The sequence below is a fragment of the Gambusia affinis genome, linkage group LG03 (assembly GCF_019740435.1).
Source record: "Gambusia affinis linkage group LG03, SWU_Gaff_1.0, whole genome shotgun sequence".
NCBI lineage: Eukaryota > Metazoa > Chordata > Actinopteri > Cyprinodontiformes > Poeciliidae > Gambusia > Gambusia affinis.
In genome coordinates, this window is record NC_057870.1 from 31,465,478 (window position 1) to 31,481,310 (window position 15,833).

General features: G+C 40.8%; 2 protein-coding genes across 5 annotated transcripts; one reads left to right on the top strand and one right to left on the bottom strand.

Moving 5' to 3' along the window:
• Positions 1-282: 282 nt before the first annotated feature.
• On the top strand, positions 283-5,215 carry LOC122828555 (vicilin-like seed storage protein At2g18540). Of its 4 annotated transcripts, none has more exons than XM_044112189.1 (5): positions 283-364; positions 1,537-1,695; positions 1,850-1,906; positions 2,908-2,967; positions 3,340-5,215. In XM_044112189.1, exon 5 carries the CDS (start codon positions 3,355-3,357, stop codon positions 4,375-4,377), a length of 1,023 nt encoding a protein of 340 aa, XP_043968124.1. In that variant the 5' UTR covers positions 283-364; positions 1,537-1,695; positions 1,850-1,906; positions 2,908-2,967; positions 3,340-3,354; the 3' UTR covers positions 4,378-5,215. The 4 variants fall into 4 exon arrangements, with proteins under 4 accessions (XP_043968124.1, XP_043968125.1, XP_043968126.1 ...); XM_044112190.1 differs by having other exon boundaries at positions 286-364; positions 1,567-1,695; XM_044112191.1 differs by lacking the exon at positions 283-364 and adding an exon at positions 521-539 and having other exon boundaries at positions 1,567-1,695.
• Positions 5,216-6,059: 844 nt separating this feature from the next.
• Positions 6,060-8,859, bottom strand: LOC122828554 (actin, cytoplasmic 1-like). The gene is made up of 9 exons (XM_044112188.1): positions 8,706-8,859; positions 8,200-8,324; positions 8,004-8,132; positions 7,657-7,767; positions 7,482-7,566; positions 7,243-7,404; positions 6,976-7,167; positions 6,701-6,882; positions 6,060-6,515 (listed from the first exon to the last, which is right to left on the bottom strand). Exons 2-9 carry the CDS (start codon positions 8,320-8,322, stop codon positions 6,372-6,374), a joined length of 1,128 nt encoding a protein of 375 aa, XP_043968123.1. The 5' UTR covers positions 8,323-8,324; positions 8,706-8,859; the 3' UTR covers positions 6,060-6,371.
• Between the last annotated feature and the right edge of the window lie 6,974 nt (positions 8,860-15,833).

Consider the following 15,833-nt stretch of genomic DNA (forward strand, 5'->3'; position numbering starts at 1 on the left):
ATGCTAGCATGTAGCATCATGCTAGCTGCTGCTGTTCCACCACCAGACGGTCAATATGTGGCATCAAATGAGTAAAATGTCCTTTTGAAATAAAGTCCAGGAAGAAAGTAACGTTTATTTATAAACTTTAACAGACATAAAGTCAAAAAGCACTGCACAACATAAATAATATTTAGTAGTATAGATGCAGACTGTATTATAGGGTTTATGATCTTCAGTTTGAACAGAAAACGAGAGAAATGCCAGAATCCTGTTAAATGATGTACAGTTGGTTCTAATACGCCCCCTAGCGGTTGGGGAGGGAGGAGGGGCGGAGAATCTAAATACTATCGATATCAACCAGCTGGACACCGAGCAGGTGACGGTGAGTAAAGTTTGTTAATTTGACACAGAAAGAGGTGAAAGTGTCAGGATTCTGTCTGAGGGGGTTTATAGAAAACTCAACCAGATGTGACTCTGCAGGAAAACCAAACTAGATCCACTAAAGACCCTAAATGACGTTTTTAACATGACGGAAAATAAAACCCCGCCGCTGTGACGTAATTGTGTCTCGGTTTGTTTTAACGTCGGAACAGAGAATTTATTAATATCGGATGTTTTAACCTGTGAAGAGTAAATATTCTGTTTTAAAGCGAATTAAAGAGACTCGGTGAAGTGAAGCAGAGAAAACATGTGACACGCAGTTACATAAACTCATTCATACTCAATCTACTACTGCTAGTTCTACAACCACTTCTAATGCTTATTTATCTGGGTTACGGTGGAAACTTGGATTATGAGTTTTCAGTTTACTGACTTTACGTTCAAACAGCTGCTGTTTGCTTTTCTTTTTTATTGCTTTTCTTTTTTATTCTGATCAAACTTCCGGTTTTTTGCTCTCTGCTGTTTTGGGCAACAATCTAAGAAACAAACAAACATTGAACCAATATTTAATGTTGACCCAGATTTCACCTGCAGCCCATCCAGAACATTAATATTTTTACCTGTATCCAGTTTCTCCTGCCTGATTCCGTTCCAGCTCCCAGCTGATCTGATTGGTTCATTTCCAGCTCCCAGCTGATCTGATTGGTTCATTTCCAGCTCCCAGCTGATCTGATTGGTTCATTTCCAGCTCCCAGCTGATCTGATTGGTTCATTTCCAGCTCCCAGCTGATCTGATTGGTTCATTTCCAGCTCCCAGCTGATCTGATTGGTTCATTTCCAGCTCCCAGCTGATCTGATTGGTTCATTTCTATCAGGCTATTGGCAGAGAGGAGGAGACATTTTGTTCCTTCAGATCGTCTTACAATAGTTCATGTAAATGCAGAAAGTTAAACTTAAACTATCCTTATATTTTAAAACATGAAACTTTTTAATGCTTTCAGATTGATCTGAAACATTTGCAAATCAAAATAACTGTTATTTTAATATTCATTTGATAATTTTATAGTCTAAAATAATTATTTTGATTCAGTATTGTACTGGAATAAATGCACAGAATTTACAGTTAAACCCAATGTATATATACTGACTGGTTCTGACCCGGTTCTCCTCCAGGTTCTGACCCGGTTCTCCTCCCGGTTACAGCCACAGCGCCCTCTCCCGGCAGCCTTCAGTAACTGCAGACGTTGTGAAGATCCTGATGATCAGAATCTGGAAAATGGAGGATTTTTCTTCTTCTGCATCGACTGAATGAACTCTGGACTTCCTGTTCTGGTTGGTGATGAGAGCAGAAGCAGAACCGAACATTTTAATCATCATAACTTCTGTTTCCTGTTTATCTCTGAAGCCATTCTTTCTATATTTCTATATTTTGTAGCACTGATGTGAAAATAATTTATTTGCATGTTTTCTATTTTAAATCTTGAAGGAATCTGAATCCTCTGGTCACCAGAGCAACGTGACATCATGACGTCTGCAGAACCTGGTGAGTATCGACCAATCAGAGCCACACAAGATTTTATTTATTAAGGATGAAAAGAAACTTTGATCTGTTTCTGTAAACCAGTTTATCCTCATAACTGACTGTCACTGTGGACAGTTTGCTTTGGCTGTCAGATCATATTACTGATGATGAGGAGGTGATTATGGAACCAAAATGTTTTACTGGTTTTATTCTGTTTTACTGGTTTTATTCTGTTTTACTGGTTTTATTCTCCGCTGACCGACTGAACTTTCAAAAACACTCTGACCCTTTAACATTAATATTAGCACTAAATGAAGCAACACGTCTAACATCATGAACAGAAAATGTATTTCCTCTCCACACACAGTAACTTGTAATCCTGCAGCAGAAACATCGTCAAACCTCAGTTCAATCTGGAGAGACTCAGACGGAGAAAAGCAGTGATTAGGAGGTTTATTAACAAACACAAATTTAAAGTTCTTTGGCGCTCGGGCCCCGGCTGAGGTCATCGAACGGATTGCGATGAGCTCGGATGAGTATTCCCGATGCAGGTTCGGAAAGTCATCCCCCGGGGCCCGACACTGGTGGTGGAGGTCGGTGGATGATGAGCTTCAAGAGCTGGGAGAGCCAGGGTGGAGAAGGGTTGAGCGCGGCTGGAAAGCGGAGGACGCCGTGCTTGGAGGTCCTTATCAGCTGGGTCTCGGTCGATGATTGGACGTGACATGGCATGGTTCAGCGTTGGTAGGTTAGCGGCGAAGACCGGGCTGCTCTGATTGGATGTGGTTAAAGAGTCTTCCAGTTTGAATTTGCGCCTAGGCTTCAGAATAAAAATGGCGGCTGGATGTTTCTGGTTTCTCCAAACTGAAGAGTCTGAGCTCAACGTTCAGAGGAAACATGTTAAAGATGCACATTTAGACCTCAACCTGCTCAACTTGATTAAAGTCCATATATTTCCAATAACAACCAGCAGGTTGTTGTTGTAGGATTACCTGTTGACATCTCAGGTGTTTTTACCTTTTCAGTGCCAGATGTTGTGGAGGATTTGAAACGCTGCAGCAGCAACGACCTGCTGCATCCAGACAGTAAGAACAACTGAAATGAGTCCAGATCATTATTTCTAGATTAGTCTGTATAATTAATGCATTTGAAGATGAAAAATTGTTTTTCAGATTCAAAACATTTACAGTTCAGATTCATAATGTTTCAGAAATCTGTTCCATAACTCTCTCCCGTTTCCTCTGGAGATTTTTTAAACTTCTTAGAAAAGCTGAAGTGATCCCAACTTTCTGGTTTGGTTCTAAATGTTTTATTTTTTCTCTCATTTGGTTCTAAATGTTTTATTTTTCTCTCATTTGGTTCTAAATGTTTTATTTTTTCTCTCATTTGGTTCTAAATGTTTTATTTTTCTCTCATTTGGTTCTAAATGTTTTATTTTCTCTCATTTTTATTTCCAGTGTCTGAGCAGAAGGATGAAGGCAGTTTTAACTACAGCTGAGAAACTCAAACCTCTGAACCTGGTTCTGTTTGGTCCAAATGGATCCCTGAAGGCGTCAGCAGCCAAGGTCATTCTAGGTCACCAGGATCTTCCTTCAGAGTGTGTCAGGAAGCAGGGAGAGGTGTTTGGACGTGGGGTTTCTCTGCTGCAGCTGCCTGCCTTGGATGGAAAAGCTCAGCAGGAAGTGATGGAGGAATCCTTCAGGTGTGTCTCCCTCTGTGATCCTGAGGGTGTCCACGCCTTCATCCTGGTCCTACCTGTGGGTCCCCTCACTGATGAAGACAAGGGAGAGTTACACACCATCCAGGACACATTCAGCTCTAGAGTCCATGACTTCACCATCATCCTCTTCACCACAGAGACTGATGCTGCAGATAAAGATGTTGGTGACGTTATAAAGGAGAGCAGAGACATCCAGGATCTCCTCCAGATCTGTGGAGGAAGATATTTTGTTCTGGACACCAGAGACAGACGGCAGGTCAGAGAACTGATGGAGAAGATTTGTGGTGAAAAGTCCAGCGTTTTCTCAACAGGCCTGTTCTCCAAGGTGTTGATTGAGAGGATTTTAAAAGTTGAATCAGAACTACAGGATGTGAAACAGAAGAGTGAAGATGAGCAACAGACAACAAAACAACTCAGGAAAGAGACAGAAGAAGTAAAGAAAAGAGAAGAAGAGCTGAAGAAGAAACACAGAGAAGAAACTAAAACTCTGCAATCTCAACTGGATCAGCAAAGAAAAGAGCAAATTCAAATACTGAAAGAAAAGGATGAAATAATAGAGAATGAACGCGAGAAGAGAAAGAAGGAGCGAGAGGAAGAGGACAAAAAATGGAGAAAACAGGAAGAACTGCAGCGAAAAGAGTGGAAACAAAAACTGGATGCTTCAGAAAACCGAGTTAAAGATGAACGAGAGCAAAGAGAGACGGCTGAGAAACGTCTGGAGCAGAGCAGGCGAGGCGGACCAGAGAGCGGGACGCCTGGGACAAAGAGAAGGTGAGCATCCTGGAGCGAATGCACCAGGAACTGAAACAGAACCTGCAGGAAACCAAGCAGAACCTGGAGGAGGAGCGGGAACGCCACAGGAAGCTGCAGGAGGATTTCTACCAGAAGAGGAGGAAGTGGACGTACCTGGGCTTCACTCTGCTGCTGTCAGTGTCTCTAGTTTTATTATACGTGTATCAAAACCAATAAGCTGCTGGACCCAAACGGACCAAAATCAAGACCCGGCTGGAGAAACTGGGTCAGTTTTATAAAATAATGATAATATTGGTGATGATTTTAATGTGTCATATTGACTCCCAGAGTCATCAGATCATCTCAGTTTACAGGTTTTGTTTTTTTTACATAAACAAGCAGAGTTTGCATTAATGTGACTTTAATTAAAATAAATGATTTTCTTTCTGCGCCGTTGATTGGTGCAGTGATGATGCATAATGTCAGCATCCATCACATGAATCTGATTATTATTAATCTGATATTAGAACTGCAGAATTAATTTCACTGTAATTCTGTGTAGATTTTCATTAACAGTGTTTTATATGAATGTTTTTTCTTTAATGTTTTGTCACTAAAAGTTTTTCTGACTTTGAGCTCAGATCAAGTTCAGGATTTTAATGAGATTCTTTATCGGCTTTTATTTCCTGTCTTTCATGTTTTAGAGTTTTTCGAACAAAAGTCCAACTGAACTGGTTTCCTCCAGTGAGTGGAGGGTCATGAAGATGTTTCTGTTCACCTGCTAACAGAGATCAGTTCTTCTTTAGCTCTGATTAATGAATCATGTTCAGATCAGTGAAACATTTTTACCTTCCAGTAGAAATAAAAACAAAGATTCTTCAGTTTTTGGATGGATTCATTTTTGATAACAGAAATTTCCTTAACAAACTGAAAGATTAAAATCTGAATTCTGGTTTCTGGAACATTTAAAATCATTTTATAAACATAAAACCAGAACATCTGGTTACATTCAGATAACTCTATTTTATAACTCATGAACATTTCAAAATGTGGTTTCATTAAATATTCATTTCTCAAGGTGAGACTCTGTTTTTTTATAGTTCATCTTAAGTTAAACTTTCTGCATTAATGCCAAGAAATCACTTCAGTTTCAGTTTTTCAGTTCTAAGTGTGGAAATGATTCTTTTTATATCGACTCAGTTTTATAGTCCAACCTAATCAGCCTGATTTGTTTGGTCAGGTTGGGATCCGAGGCATGTTTACATCTAGAATATAAAGTTATTTATAGTCAGAATTTACACTGTGGCCATAAAACTTCATTTATGATGCATCTAAAGTGCTATGAAAATATTTAACCTTGTATGAATGAGAGTTAATCCACTATAATTTCACCCAATTATTGTTAATGTCAAGCTGGACACTTAAAAAAAATAAACATCTCATTGCTACTAGCTAGAGGATTTCATACAAATGCAGCCCATCAACTGAAATGGCCAGTTTGTAAACTGACCAGCAGATGGCAGCAGAGAACTTTTAAATGGAGCCAGAGAGTTTAAGGCCCTTTAATCTGGTCCCGTTTCCAGAAGTTTAGTCCTGCTAATGAAGCTCATTTTAAGTCAGACAAACTGAAACCATCAAGATACTGCAGGAGGTTTGATAAAAGTGATGAAGCAAACTTGGACCAAAACAGATTTTAGACAATAAAAAGGGTCAAGCAGCAACAAGTGGAGTACCATGTGTAAACATTTTATTTCAGATCATGAATTTTACAATGATTTAATGCTTTGGAAAGTTTCAGTGGCCGTTTCCATGGATTCAGTCACTGCAGAGACAGTTGATCATCCAGATGATGAATCTCTGAACAAACTGGGTCAGGATCTGAAGTTACTGAAGTTTCTGTCCGAGTTCATGTCAGGCTGAACTGTAACCATTACTGGTTGGGGATGTTTGAGTCCGTTTACACAACAGGAACCAGACGACCCTCTGGCTGGATGCAGCAGCTGAAAAGCAGGCGGAGCGCCGGGACAGGGAGGACGTCTAGAAACACTTTCTGTGGACGATGGCTGGACCGGACTCATCGTACTCCTGCTTGCTGATCCACATCTGCTGGAAGGTGGAGAGCGAAGCCAGGATGGATCCGCCGATCCAGACAGAGTACTTCCTCTCTGGTGGAGCGATGATCTGTGCACAGAGAAACCACAAGGCTAAGAAAAACAGCCGAATTTGAGAGGATCTTAAATGATCCATCAACTTGTTTCAAAAACAACCAGCTGGAAGAGCTGCATCAAGTTTCTGGATGACCTTTGACCTGTAAACTCTTCCAGGTGTACTGCAGCAGGTATGACCCTGAGGTGCAGCTGTCATACCTTGATCTTCATGGTGGGCGGGGCCAGGCCAGTGATCTCCTTCTGCATGCGGTCAGCGATTCCAGGGTACATGGTGGTGCCGCCGGACAGCACCGTGTTGGCGTACAGATCCTTACGGATGTCCACGTCGCACTTCATGATGCTGTTGTAAGTGGTTTCATGAATGCCAGCAGACTCCATTCCTACAGACAAGACGTACCGTCACTGGAGAGGAACCAGCAGGAACTGAAACTGAAGAAAATCTGAAGCCATTGAATCATTTGTTCATTACAGACCGAGGAATGACGGCTGGAAGAGCGCCTCTGGGCAGCGGAAACGCTCGTTGCCGATGGTGATGACTTGGCCGTCAGGAAGCTCGTAGCTTTTCTCCAGGGAAGACGAGGAAGCCGCCGTATGCATCTCCTGCTCAAAGTCCAGAGCCACGTAGCAGAGCTTCTCCTTGATGTCGCGCACGATCTCACGCTCAGCTGGAAGTCAGAGTAAAAGCAGGAAGGTCACAATGTCTGGCCTTCTAGCTGGGTTTCATTCTGGTTGAGTCGTACCAGTGGTGGTGAAGCTGTAGCCTCTCTCTGTGAGGATCTTCATCAGGTAGTCTGTCAGGTCTCTGCCAGCCAGATCCAGACGCAGGATGGCGTGAGGAAGAGCGTAGCCTTCGTAGATTGGGACAGTATGGCTGACACCGTCACCAGAGTCCATCACAATACCTGAGAAAGATCAGAGTTCAGTTCAGTAAAGGATGCAGTCGAGTCGTTTCAGAGCCGGTTCTGGTTCCTAATCCAACCTGTGGTCCGACCGGAGGCGTACAGCGACAGGACGGCCTGGATGGCCACGTACATGGCAGGAGTGTTGAAGGTCTCAAACATGATCTGGAACAGAAAGAGTTCATCTCACTTCAGTTTACAGATAATGAAGCAGCAGAAAGTCTCTCCTCTGAACCGGGTCAAGTCAGAACCCACCTGGGTCATCTTCTCCCTGTTGGCTTTGGGGTTGAGAGGAGCTTCAGTCAGCAGGACCGGATGTTCCTCTGGAGCGACACGGAGCTCATTGTAGAAGGTGTGATGCCAGATCTGAAGAGTTCAGGTTGACAAGATGAAGGACAAGATGCTAAACGTTGATCAGGTTTATTTAGGGCAGCAGGATTTGAATCAACACACTTTCAGTGCAGCTACTGAGCTTTAAACTCAGCAGGTTTTCCTGCTGTAGTCACTGATAACCCAGAGCAACAGAAGCAAACTTTAAGTTCACAGTTAGAACCAACAGCCTCATGCTAACGGGTCTGTACGGTGACCTCAGGGTCACTCACCTTCTCCATGTCGTCCCAGTTGGTGACGATGCCGTGCTCGATGGGGTACTTCAGGGTCAGGATGCCCCTCTTGCTCTGGGCCTCGTCTCCCACGTAGCTGTCCTTCTGGCCCATTCCCACCATCACACCCTGCACACAAACCCAGTCAGACCTTCCACCGTCACACCCAGGCCGACGCTGGCCGTCCGGTTCCTACCTGGTGTCTGGGTCGCCCAACGATGGAGGGAAAAACGGCCCGGGGGGCATCGTCCCCGGCAAACCCGGCCTTGCACATACCGGAGCCGTTGTCAACAACCAGAGCAGAGATATCGTCCTCCATTTCTGGAGAGAGAAGACAGACGGTTGGTTTCCTTCCCACAGAGCTCAGCTGGTTTCAGACAGGATGTGATGGAAACCAGACACCACACCCAACATCCTGCTGGTTCCTCCAACCGGAGCTACTGAGGAACCAGGACTCGTTTCATACAGGTCACTGAAGGTTCAACTGGGTTAGAGAGGAATTTAACTCCAAGTGGTCAAACACATTCAAGTTAAAAACAAACAAACTACATTTTAAACAAAGTTTAAATCCTCAAACTATGATGGTTATTTTATGATTTTAAAACATTAGAGTTTCTCTAGAGACACCAACACATTTAAAGTTCACCAAGATTAATTCAATCCGATCAGCCAACCGAGCAGCGGCTCCAGGCCGCCTCTTACCTGTCCAGGTGAGTCTCAGGTGTCTGTCGGTGAAGTCCTGCCGGTGTCGGTCGGTCTGTCTGTCCCAGCTCGGTTCTCTTACTGCCGCATCCCAGCAGCTGCAGCAGCGGTTTTATCTGCGCCGCCTCACTGCGGGCGTTCTCCATAAAAGGTAACGTTCTCTCAGCTCGCGACGTGATTGGTCCAGGTGAGCAGATTTCTCAGCTCGCGTCCTGATTGGCCGGAGGGAGTGTCAGTCATTTCTCCCATCAGAAACAACCTGGAGGATTTCTGATTGAATTTCACCTGAGATGGAAACTTCTGATTGGCCCAAAAACTAAACCGGAAGAGTTAAAATGACCAGAGAATTACCATAAACATTTAAAATTACAGAAGTTTAAATTAAAACAGATTTATGATGGCAGATAATTATTATAATTATAATAATTATTAATGGATCAGATGATTATTGAATAACTGAAACATCAGAGATGAAGAACCAGAAACATGAAGCAGCAGAAACAGAAATAAAATGTTTCCTTGTTGAGTTTAGGAAGTTTCAGACCAACTTTAACCTTTTACCAACATTTAGAGAAGTTTGCTGAGGTTCTGCAGGAACCGGGTCCAGTGGTTCTGGAACTCTGCAGGCCTCTGCGTGTCGGATGAACTTCACCTTCATCCTGAGGTAAAAACACAACCACACAACGATTCACTGATTCACTTCCTCACAACTGAAACCCGGCAGCAGAAAAGTTTCCAGGAAACCAGAACCTTTCATTCAGATCCAAATCAGAACCTGGGTCCAAACTAAACTCTGTCATGAATGTTTTCCTGTTTCTGGTGTTTCATCAGAACCTGCAGCTTCATTTCAGTTTCATCTGATAAACTGAACAGGAAAATAAAAGAAACTTTTCTAAAAATGATCAGAACCAGATGATCAGAACCAGATGATCAGAACCAGATGATCAGAACCAGATGATCAGAACCAGATGATCAGAACCAGATGATCAGAACCAGATGATCATCCAGTTTAATGTTTCCTCTGTTCCTCATGATTTCAACCCAACAGGCTCTAAAAGGTTTTAAATGTTTTCATATTTAGATTTATGTTCCTTTTAGAACATGATGATATTTTGTTTAGTGACTCAGAATGACCTTCATGTTATAATCAGACTGATGGAGTCAGAAATGTTGAAACTTCAGTTTGTTTCTGTTGCTCAATAAAAACAAACTTCAGTCCTGGATGATAAAATCATCACAGCAGGGAGCAAAGAACCGGAAAAATACAAAAATACATGATTTATATATTTATATGAAGAGAATCAATCAGATAAAAACAGTTAAATATCAACGAGATTATTGATCGTGTTGATATTTAACTGTTTTCTACAATAAAATTACTGTAAAATAATTTTACTGTAAAATAACAGAACAAAGTTTCTGAAAAAATGTTTTACTGGTTGAACCTGAAGTCATCATCCATCCATCCATCCATCCAACCATCCATCCATCCATCCATCATCCATCCATCATCCATCATCCATCATCCATCCATCCATCCATCCATCATCCATCCATCCATCATCCATCCAACCGATCATCCATCCATCCATCCATCATCCATCCATCATCCATCCATCTCTCTCTCTCTCTCTGATGTTTTACCTTCGTTTTGAACAAAACGTTTTTGATGAAGTGAAATTTGTTTTGAAAGTTTCAGCTTCCTTTGTTCCTTACTGTGATGTCATTTCCTGTCTGCCTCCATCTCACATCTTTGAAGGAATTTCTCTTCTCTCAAACATTTCTGGGTCTGCAGGTCTCTGTTTCTCTCTGAAGGTTCCTTTGACCTTTGACCTTCTTGAGGTGAAGCTCCTGGTTTTTGGTTTTCTCTGAATCTGCTGGCAGTTTTCTGGATGTTTGTCTCTTTAAGTTTCCGTCCACATGGGAAAGTTTTTCTTCTGAATCAGGAAACTTTAAAATCTTCATTTTTCTGCTCCTTCATTAAAACGATGATAAAAGATTCAAGAGGAAAAACTTTTCTCATGTGAACAGTGAAAACGTCTCTTGTTAAAAAGCTAATGTATTAGCACAGATGCTAACCTGACCTTTGACCCCAAACACATCAGATTACATGTTTGTTTTGTAGTTTATTCATTTTATAACTCAGTGTGAAGGTCTGAGTAAAAATGAAACGTTGTGGATGCTGGTATTTTTTAAAGAAATTATAAAATCAGGTTTCCATGGTGATGAGGCCTAAAATGGTGCAGCTCTGATAGCTTAGGATGACCTTTAACCTTTCCCTGATGGTAAACCAGCCGGCGTTCCTCTGAGGTTCTTGCTGATGTCTTTCCATCCTGATGTTGAGTTAAAACATCTGGAGGCTCCAGAACAGAAACGACTCGACGGCAGAAGATGAAGTGAATCTGGAAAAACTAAATTATTTTTATTTTTTTATTTACTGCTGTCAGAACTTGGATCCATGTTTCTGTTCTGCTCAGATCAGATCAGGATGGAAACACATTTAGATCTTTATGTTGTTTCTATATTTTCATGTAACTCCTGTTTCTGTTCAGGACTCAATAAAACTGAACTGATTCTCATCATTTAACTCTGAAGTGATTCCTGATTTTGTTTTAAACTAAACATGTTAAAGTTCATGAGAAGGTTTTAAAAATGTTTGTTAAAAGCTGCAGTCAGTTTGTTTCAGTCAGTTTCATGTTTGTGGGTCAACCTGCCAGGTGAGGCTCCGCCCCCTCAGCATCAGACTGAAGCTGCTTCCATGTATGGACTAGACCAGGGTGTCGAACTCCAGTCCTCGAGGGCCGCTGTCCTGCAACCTTTAGATGTGCCTCTGCTGCACCACCTGAACAGAATAATTAGGCCATTAAGGTTCTGGAGAACAGATCTACACAAGGAGGAGGTGATTAAGCCGTTTCATTCCAGTGTTTTGTACCTGTGGCACATCTAAAAACTGCTGGACAGCGACTGGAGGACTGGAGTTTGACACCTGTGGACTAGACCAAACCTGCAGCAGGAACCTCAGCTCCCTGAGCTCCACGTTTCATAACTCAACTGTTTACATTTTAATGCTCATTTTCTCACTTTACAGAGAAACTGAATTTATCATCAGGATTAAACATGAAGCAGCCAAACTTTAAATGATTTTATTTAAACTTGTGAAAATGAAAAAAAAAAAAACCTTTAAACTGTTCAGAACAAATAATCAAACCAGAAATTATATATTCTAATCCAAAAATGATTTTTTAATATTCTGTTTACCTTATAAGGACATGAAGCATCTGCAGAGCAACACTCTTTAATTCTCAATATTTAATTTAATAACAAACCAACCAAACAGCAGAATCTTCTTTAATATCGACTGAAAAACATTTTGTTACTTTTTAAAAGATTTAACTGCAGATTTTTAAGATTCATGATTTAATTAAAGAATCATTTAAAGATCAAATAACAGAAAGAAAAGCTGAGATCTTTGCTACTGAAATAATTTTGCTTCATTGATGATGAACAGAAGGAAACTAATGCAAAACATTAAAGACTTATTGTTATTTTGAAACATTTTATTGTTATAATATTTATAAAAACTGATCCTCCTGCAGCATCATCCTGAACTCTGACTTTATAAATCTGGAGTGAAGTTTTGTTTCCATCAGGCTGATCAAATGGAGGTTCTGCTGAGGTTCTTCTGAGGTTCTGCTGAGGTTCTGCTGAGGTTCTGCTCAGGTTCTGCTGAGGTTCTGCTGAGGTTCTGCTCAGGATGTGACCGTCACACTGCAGAGCTTCAGCCGCTGATGCACGTCTCTGAGCCGCCGTCGCTCTGAACCGCCACACATTGCCAACATTCCCGGCCGGTCTGGACCTGCAGGGAGGGAGTGTCTTCCTCCTGCTGGATCTGATTTACATGCAGAAACATTCGGACCAAAAAAGGTGAGAACGCAGCAGGAGCTTCCAGGACTGGATGCAGCAGCTGAGCTTCCTGGGAAACCTCCAGCGGCAAACAGCTTTTCCTCCAGAGCTGCAAGCTGAGACAGGAAGGAGATACAATCCTGTCAGAGTCGGTTCTGTTCTGCTCAGGAATGCTGACAAGTTTCTGATCCACAGATTAAACAGGTTTCATCTCTTTTCTGCTTCATTTTCATTTCATTCAGCAACAAACAAAGAAAGGAAATGATGAGGAAACAGTTCAGACGCAACATTCTCTGAGTTTCAGGGAAACAGATTCACTAAAATGTGATTTATTATCAGAATAAATTAAATTTATCTGTTAATAAAATGTTTTATTTAATTTTTTAAGATCCTGTTTCTGAAAAATATTCAGGTATTTGAAAAGAAAACAAATTGAAATTATTTTAGGATTAAAATTCCAACAAAGTGTAAATAGTTTTCATTCAGTGATAAAATTAGAAAAATGTTTATAACTTTATAAATTCTGCTTAAAGATTCAAATCTTTAGTTCATAATGAATTTATGTGGTGTAATTATAATCATCATAACTTTTTAAAAAGGGACCCGAATGCTGCAAATCAGAATTCATTAAAGTTTCAATATTCTGGAATATAGAAAATATTTATAATCTATATATTCAATTATTTCCATTATTAATTTTTTTAAACAATCCATAATTTCCAAAACTCTTGAAGTTATAAATTTAATGAAAAGCTTTGGATTTACTGAGTTAACTTTAATAAATCTGCTTCTCTGGTTGATCTGATCAGAAGAACTTCTGCTGATGTTTGCTGATGTCTCCTGGTTTTCCTGCCTGCTGACCACATCTGCTGGAAGGAGAGCGAGGCCCGGATGGAGCCGCCGGTCCAGAACTTCCTCTCTGGTCCGAATCTCTGCTGATCTGCAGCGGATGACAGCAGAGTCGTGAGTCTTGATCAGAACGCCGTTTGGATCCAGGCTGGTCGTTTCCTTCTGCAGGGAACATGGCGGATCTTCCAGACAGAACCAAGCGGAGGTCCAGGGCCCTGCGGAGGTCCAGGTCAAAGGTCATGATGCTGCTGCAGGTGTTCAGGTGAATCCCAGACATACAGACACATCTTACCTGCAGCAGGTGAAATGTTGTTGGTCTGTGAGGGTTTCCTGTTTTTAAATGACCTGGTGACCTTCAGCTGGTGACCTTCAGCTGGTGACCTTCAGCTGGTGACCTTGACCTAGTGACCTTGAGCTGGTGACCCCAGGAGGCGGAGCCTCTGCTGCAGTAAAGGTTAAAATGTGTTGGTTTGATTTATTAAGACTATGAATAGACGTCAGTAACTGTCAGAGGGAGGAAACATGAAGTTAGTAAAGATGTTGATTCTGATGAGATTTTAACCTCTGGAGGTCAAAGAGAGAGAAATAAAAACTGCTGCTGGTTCATATTCAGTCCTGAGGTAGAAAACAACCTGAAGGCCTCAGTTTTATTACTTTTATTAAAATGAATGTTTAATGAATCATAAATAGTTAATGGAAGAACTAATATGTTGATAAATGATCTGTTGTTTACAGTAAATGGTAAAACATCAGCAGGTGAATCGTTATGGAGGCAGAAATCACCTCAGGAAACCCGACTGCAGGAGTTTTCTGGATTATTGACATGAAGTTTCTGCTGAGAAAGAAAATCATCTCTGATCAAACCTGGAGGAAAACATGATGGAAAGACCTGAGAGTTTACTGCAGATATGAAATACATTCAGGTATTTAACAGGCAGCAGATGTTTCTATTCAGCCCCTTTTACTCTGATGCCTCTTGATGAAATGCAGAGCAAACATTTTCGTGCAGTGACCAAAATGAGAAGAAACAGAAACAGTGAATGTGATTTCATCTCAACTGTTCTGGTTTTAGAGGATCATCAGAAAACATCCAGCTGTTCAAATCATTCATTGGTTCAAAAACGCTGCCAGCTTCTCCAGGCCTGTCCTGATTGGCTACGGCAGCCTGGGAGGCTCATTCAAAAACAAACCAACATTACAAAGTTCAAATAAACTAAACAAAATATAATCAAACAAACAATCTGCAACATTCATCATTTAGAAAATTCATTATGAATAAATTTACCTTAAATAGTCTAAAAGTTTAAATAATTTACACAATTCATTTTAAATCCATAATTTTATATTAATTCTCTACATTTTAACAAAAACTCATGAAAGGTAAAAAGTTCAACACATTTAAATCTCAACAGGATCAACGAGGTTAAAACTGCAAATAAATAAAACAGAAATAATCTTAAAATCTTTTCTCTAGGCTGTGGGATGGGGGACAGCGTGAACGAAGCCGTCGCAGGTTCAATTCCCGGACCGTCGACATTTACCACGTCTTCCCCCTCTCCTGTCAGCCTACTTTCATGTAAGGGTCCGAATACTAGAACCACAAAAGAAAAAAAAACTAAAAACTTTTCTCTAATTACAGAAAAATGAATAAATTTATGTTTCAGAAAATGAAAAGCAAAGAGCAACAAACAAAACCAATCAGAGCTGCAAAATAAAGAGAAAAATCTAAACAAAATCAAAATATGATAAACTATTAAATTTAAATTTGATCAGCTGAAATAAAATCATTAAAACTTCAGGGAAATAATTTCTGTACATTCTGAGCTGCACTCAGTTTCCCTGCAGAATCACTGAATATTTATTCTACTGATAAATTTGAACTGATAAAATAAACGTTGATGAGGATTTTACATCCAGTCCAGATTTATTATTTGAACTTTATTCCAGCTGGCAGGAAGCCCATCATCTCCCTTTATCTCCTCCAACAGAAACAGAGAGACAGGTGAGCAGCTCACCTGTCTCTCTGCAGTAAGTCTGTTCACACTCCGTCACGCCCCCTAGTGGCCAGTTTGCATGACACTAGAAATGTTTTCATGTTGAGGTTAAAAACCTGCAGCGAGTTTGTTTCTCTGATTTAATCAGAAAATATCAGTTTTTCTCACTGAACTCCACAGATTTACTGCAGTTAAAAGAGTTTATTATGAATGACTCAGCATATTTTAATAACAATCCTCTATTAATTCAAATTATTTAGTTTCTATTCCCTGAAGTTTGATGGACTCTGGATGCAGTTACAGACACTGAACAGCAGGGGGCAGGCTGCTGGAGTCCAGAAAACTTAAAAACTGAACAAAGTTCATTTCTTATCGGCTCCTA

What these genes read in the sequence shown, in the direction of transcription:
- LOC122828555 (XM_044112189.1), top strand. Translation starts at nt 3,355, where the DNA reads ATGAAGGCAGTTTTAACTACAGCTGAGAAACTCAAACCTCTGAACCTG.
- LOC122828554 (XM_044112188.1), bottom strand. Translation starts at nt 8,322, where the DNA reads ATGGAGGACGATATCTCTGCTCTGGTTGTTGACAACGGCTCCGGTATG. An exon ending in TTGGGCGACCCAGACACCAG is followed by an intron (nt 8,133 to 8,199) that starts GTAGGAACCGGA and finishes GTTTGTGTGCAG; the next exon opens with GGTGTGATGGTGGGAATGGG. An exon ending in CGCCTCCGGTCGGACCACAG is followed by an intron (nt 7,405 to 7,481) that starts GTTGGATTAGGA and finishes GATCTTTCTCAG; the next exon opens with GTATTGTGATGGACTCTGGT.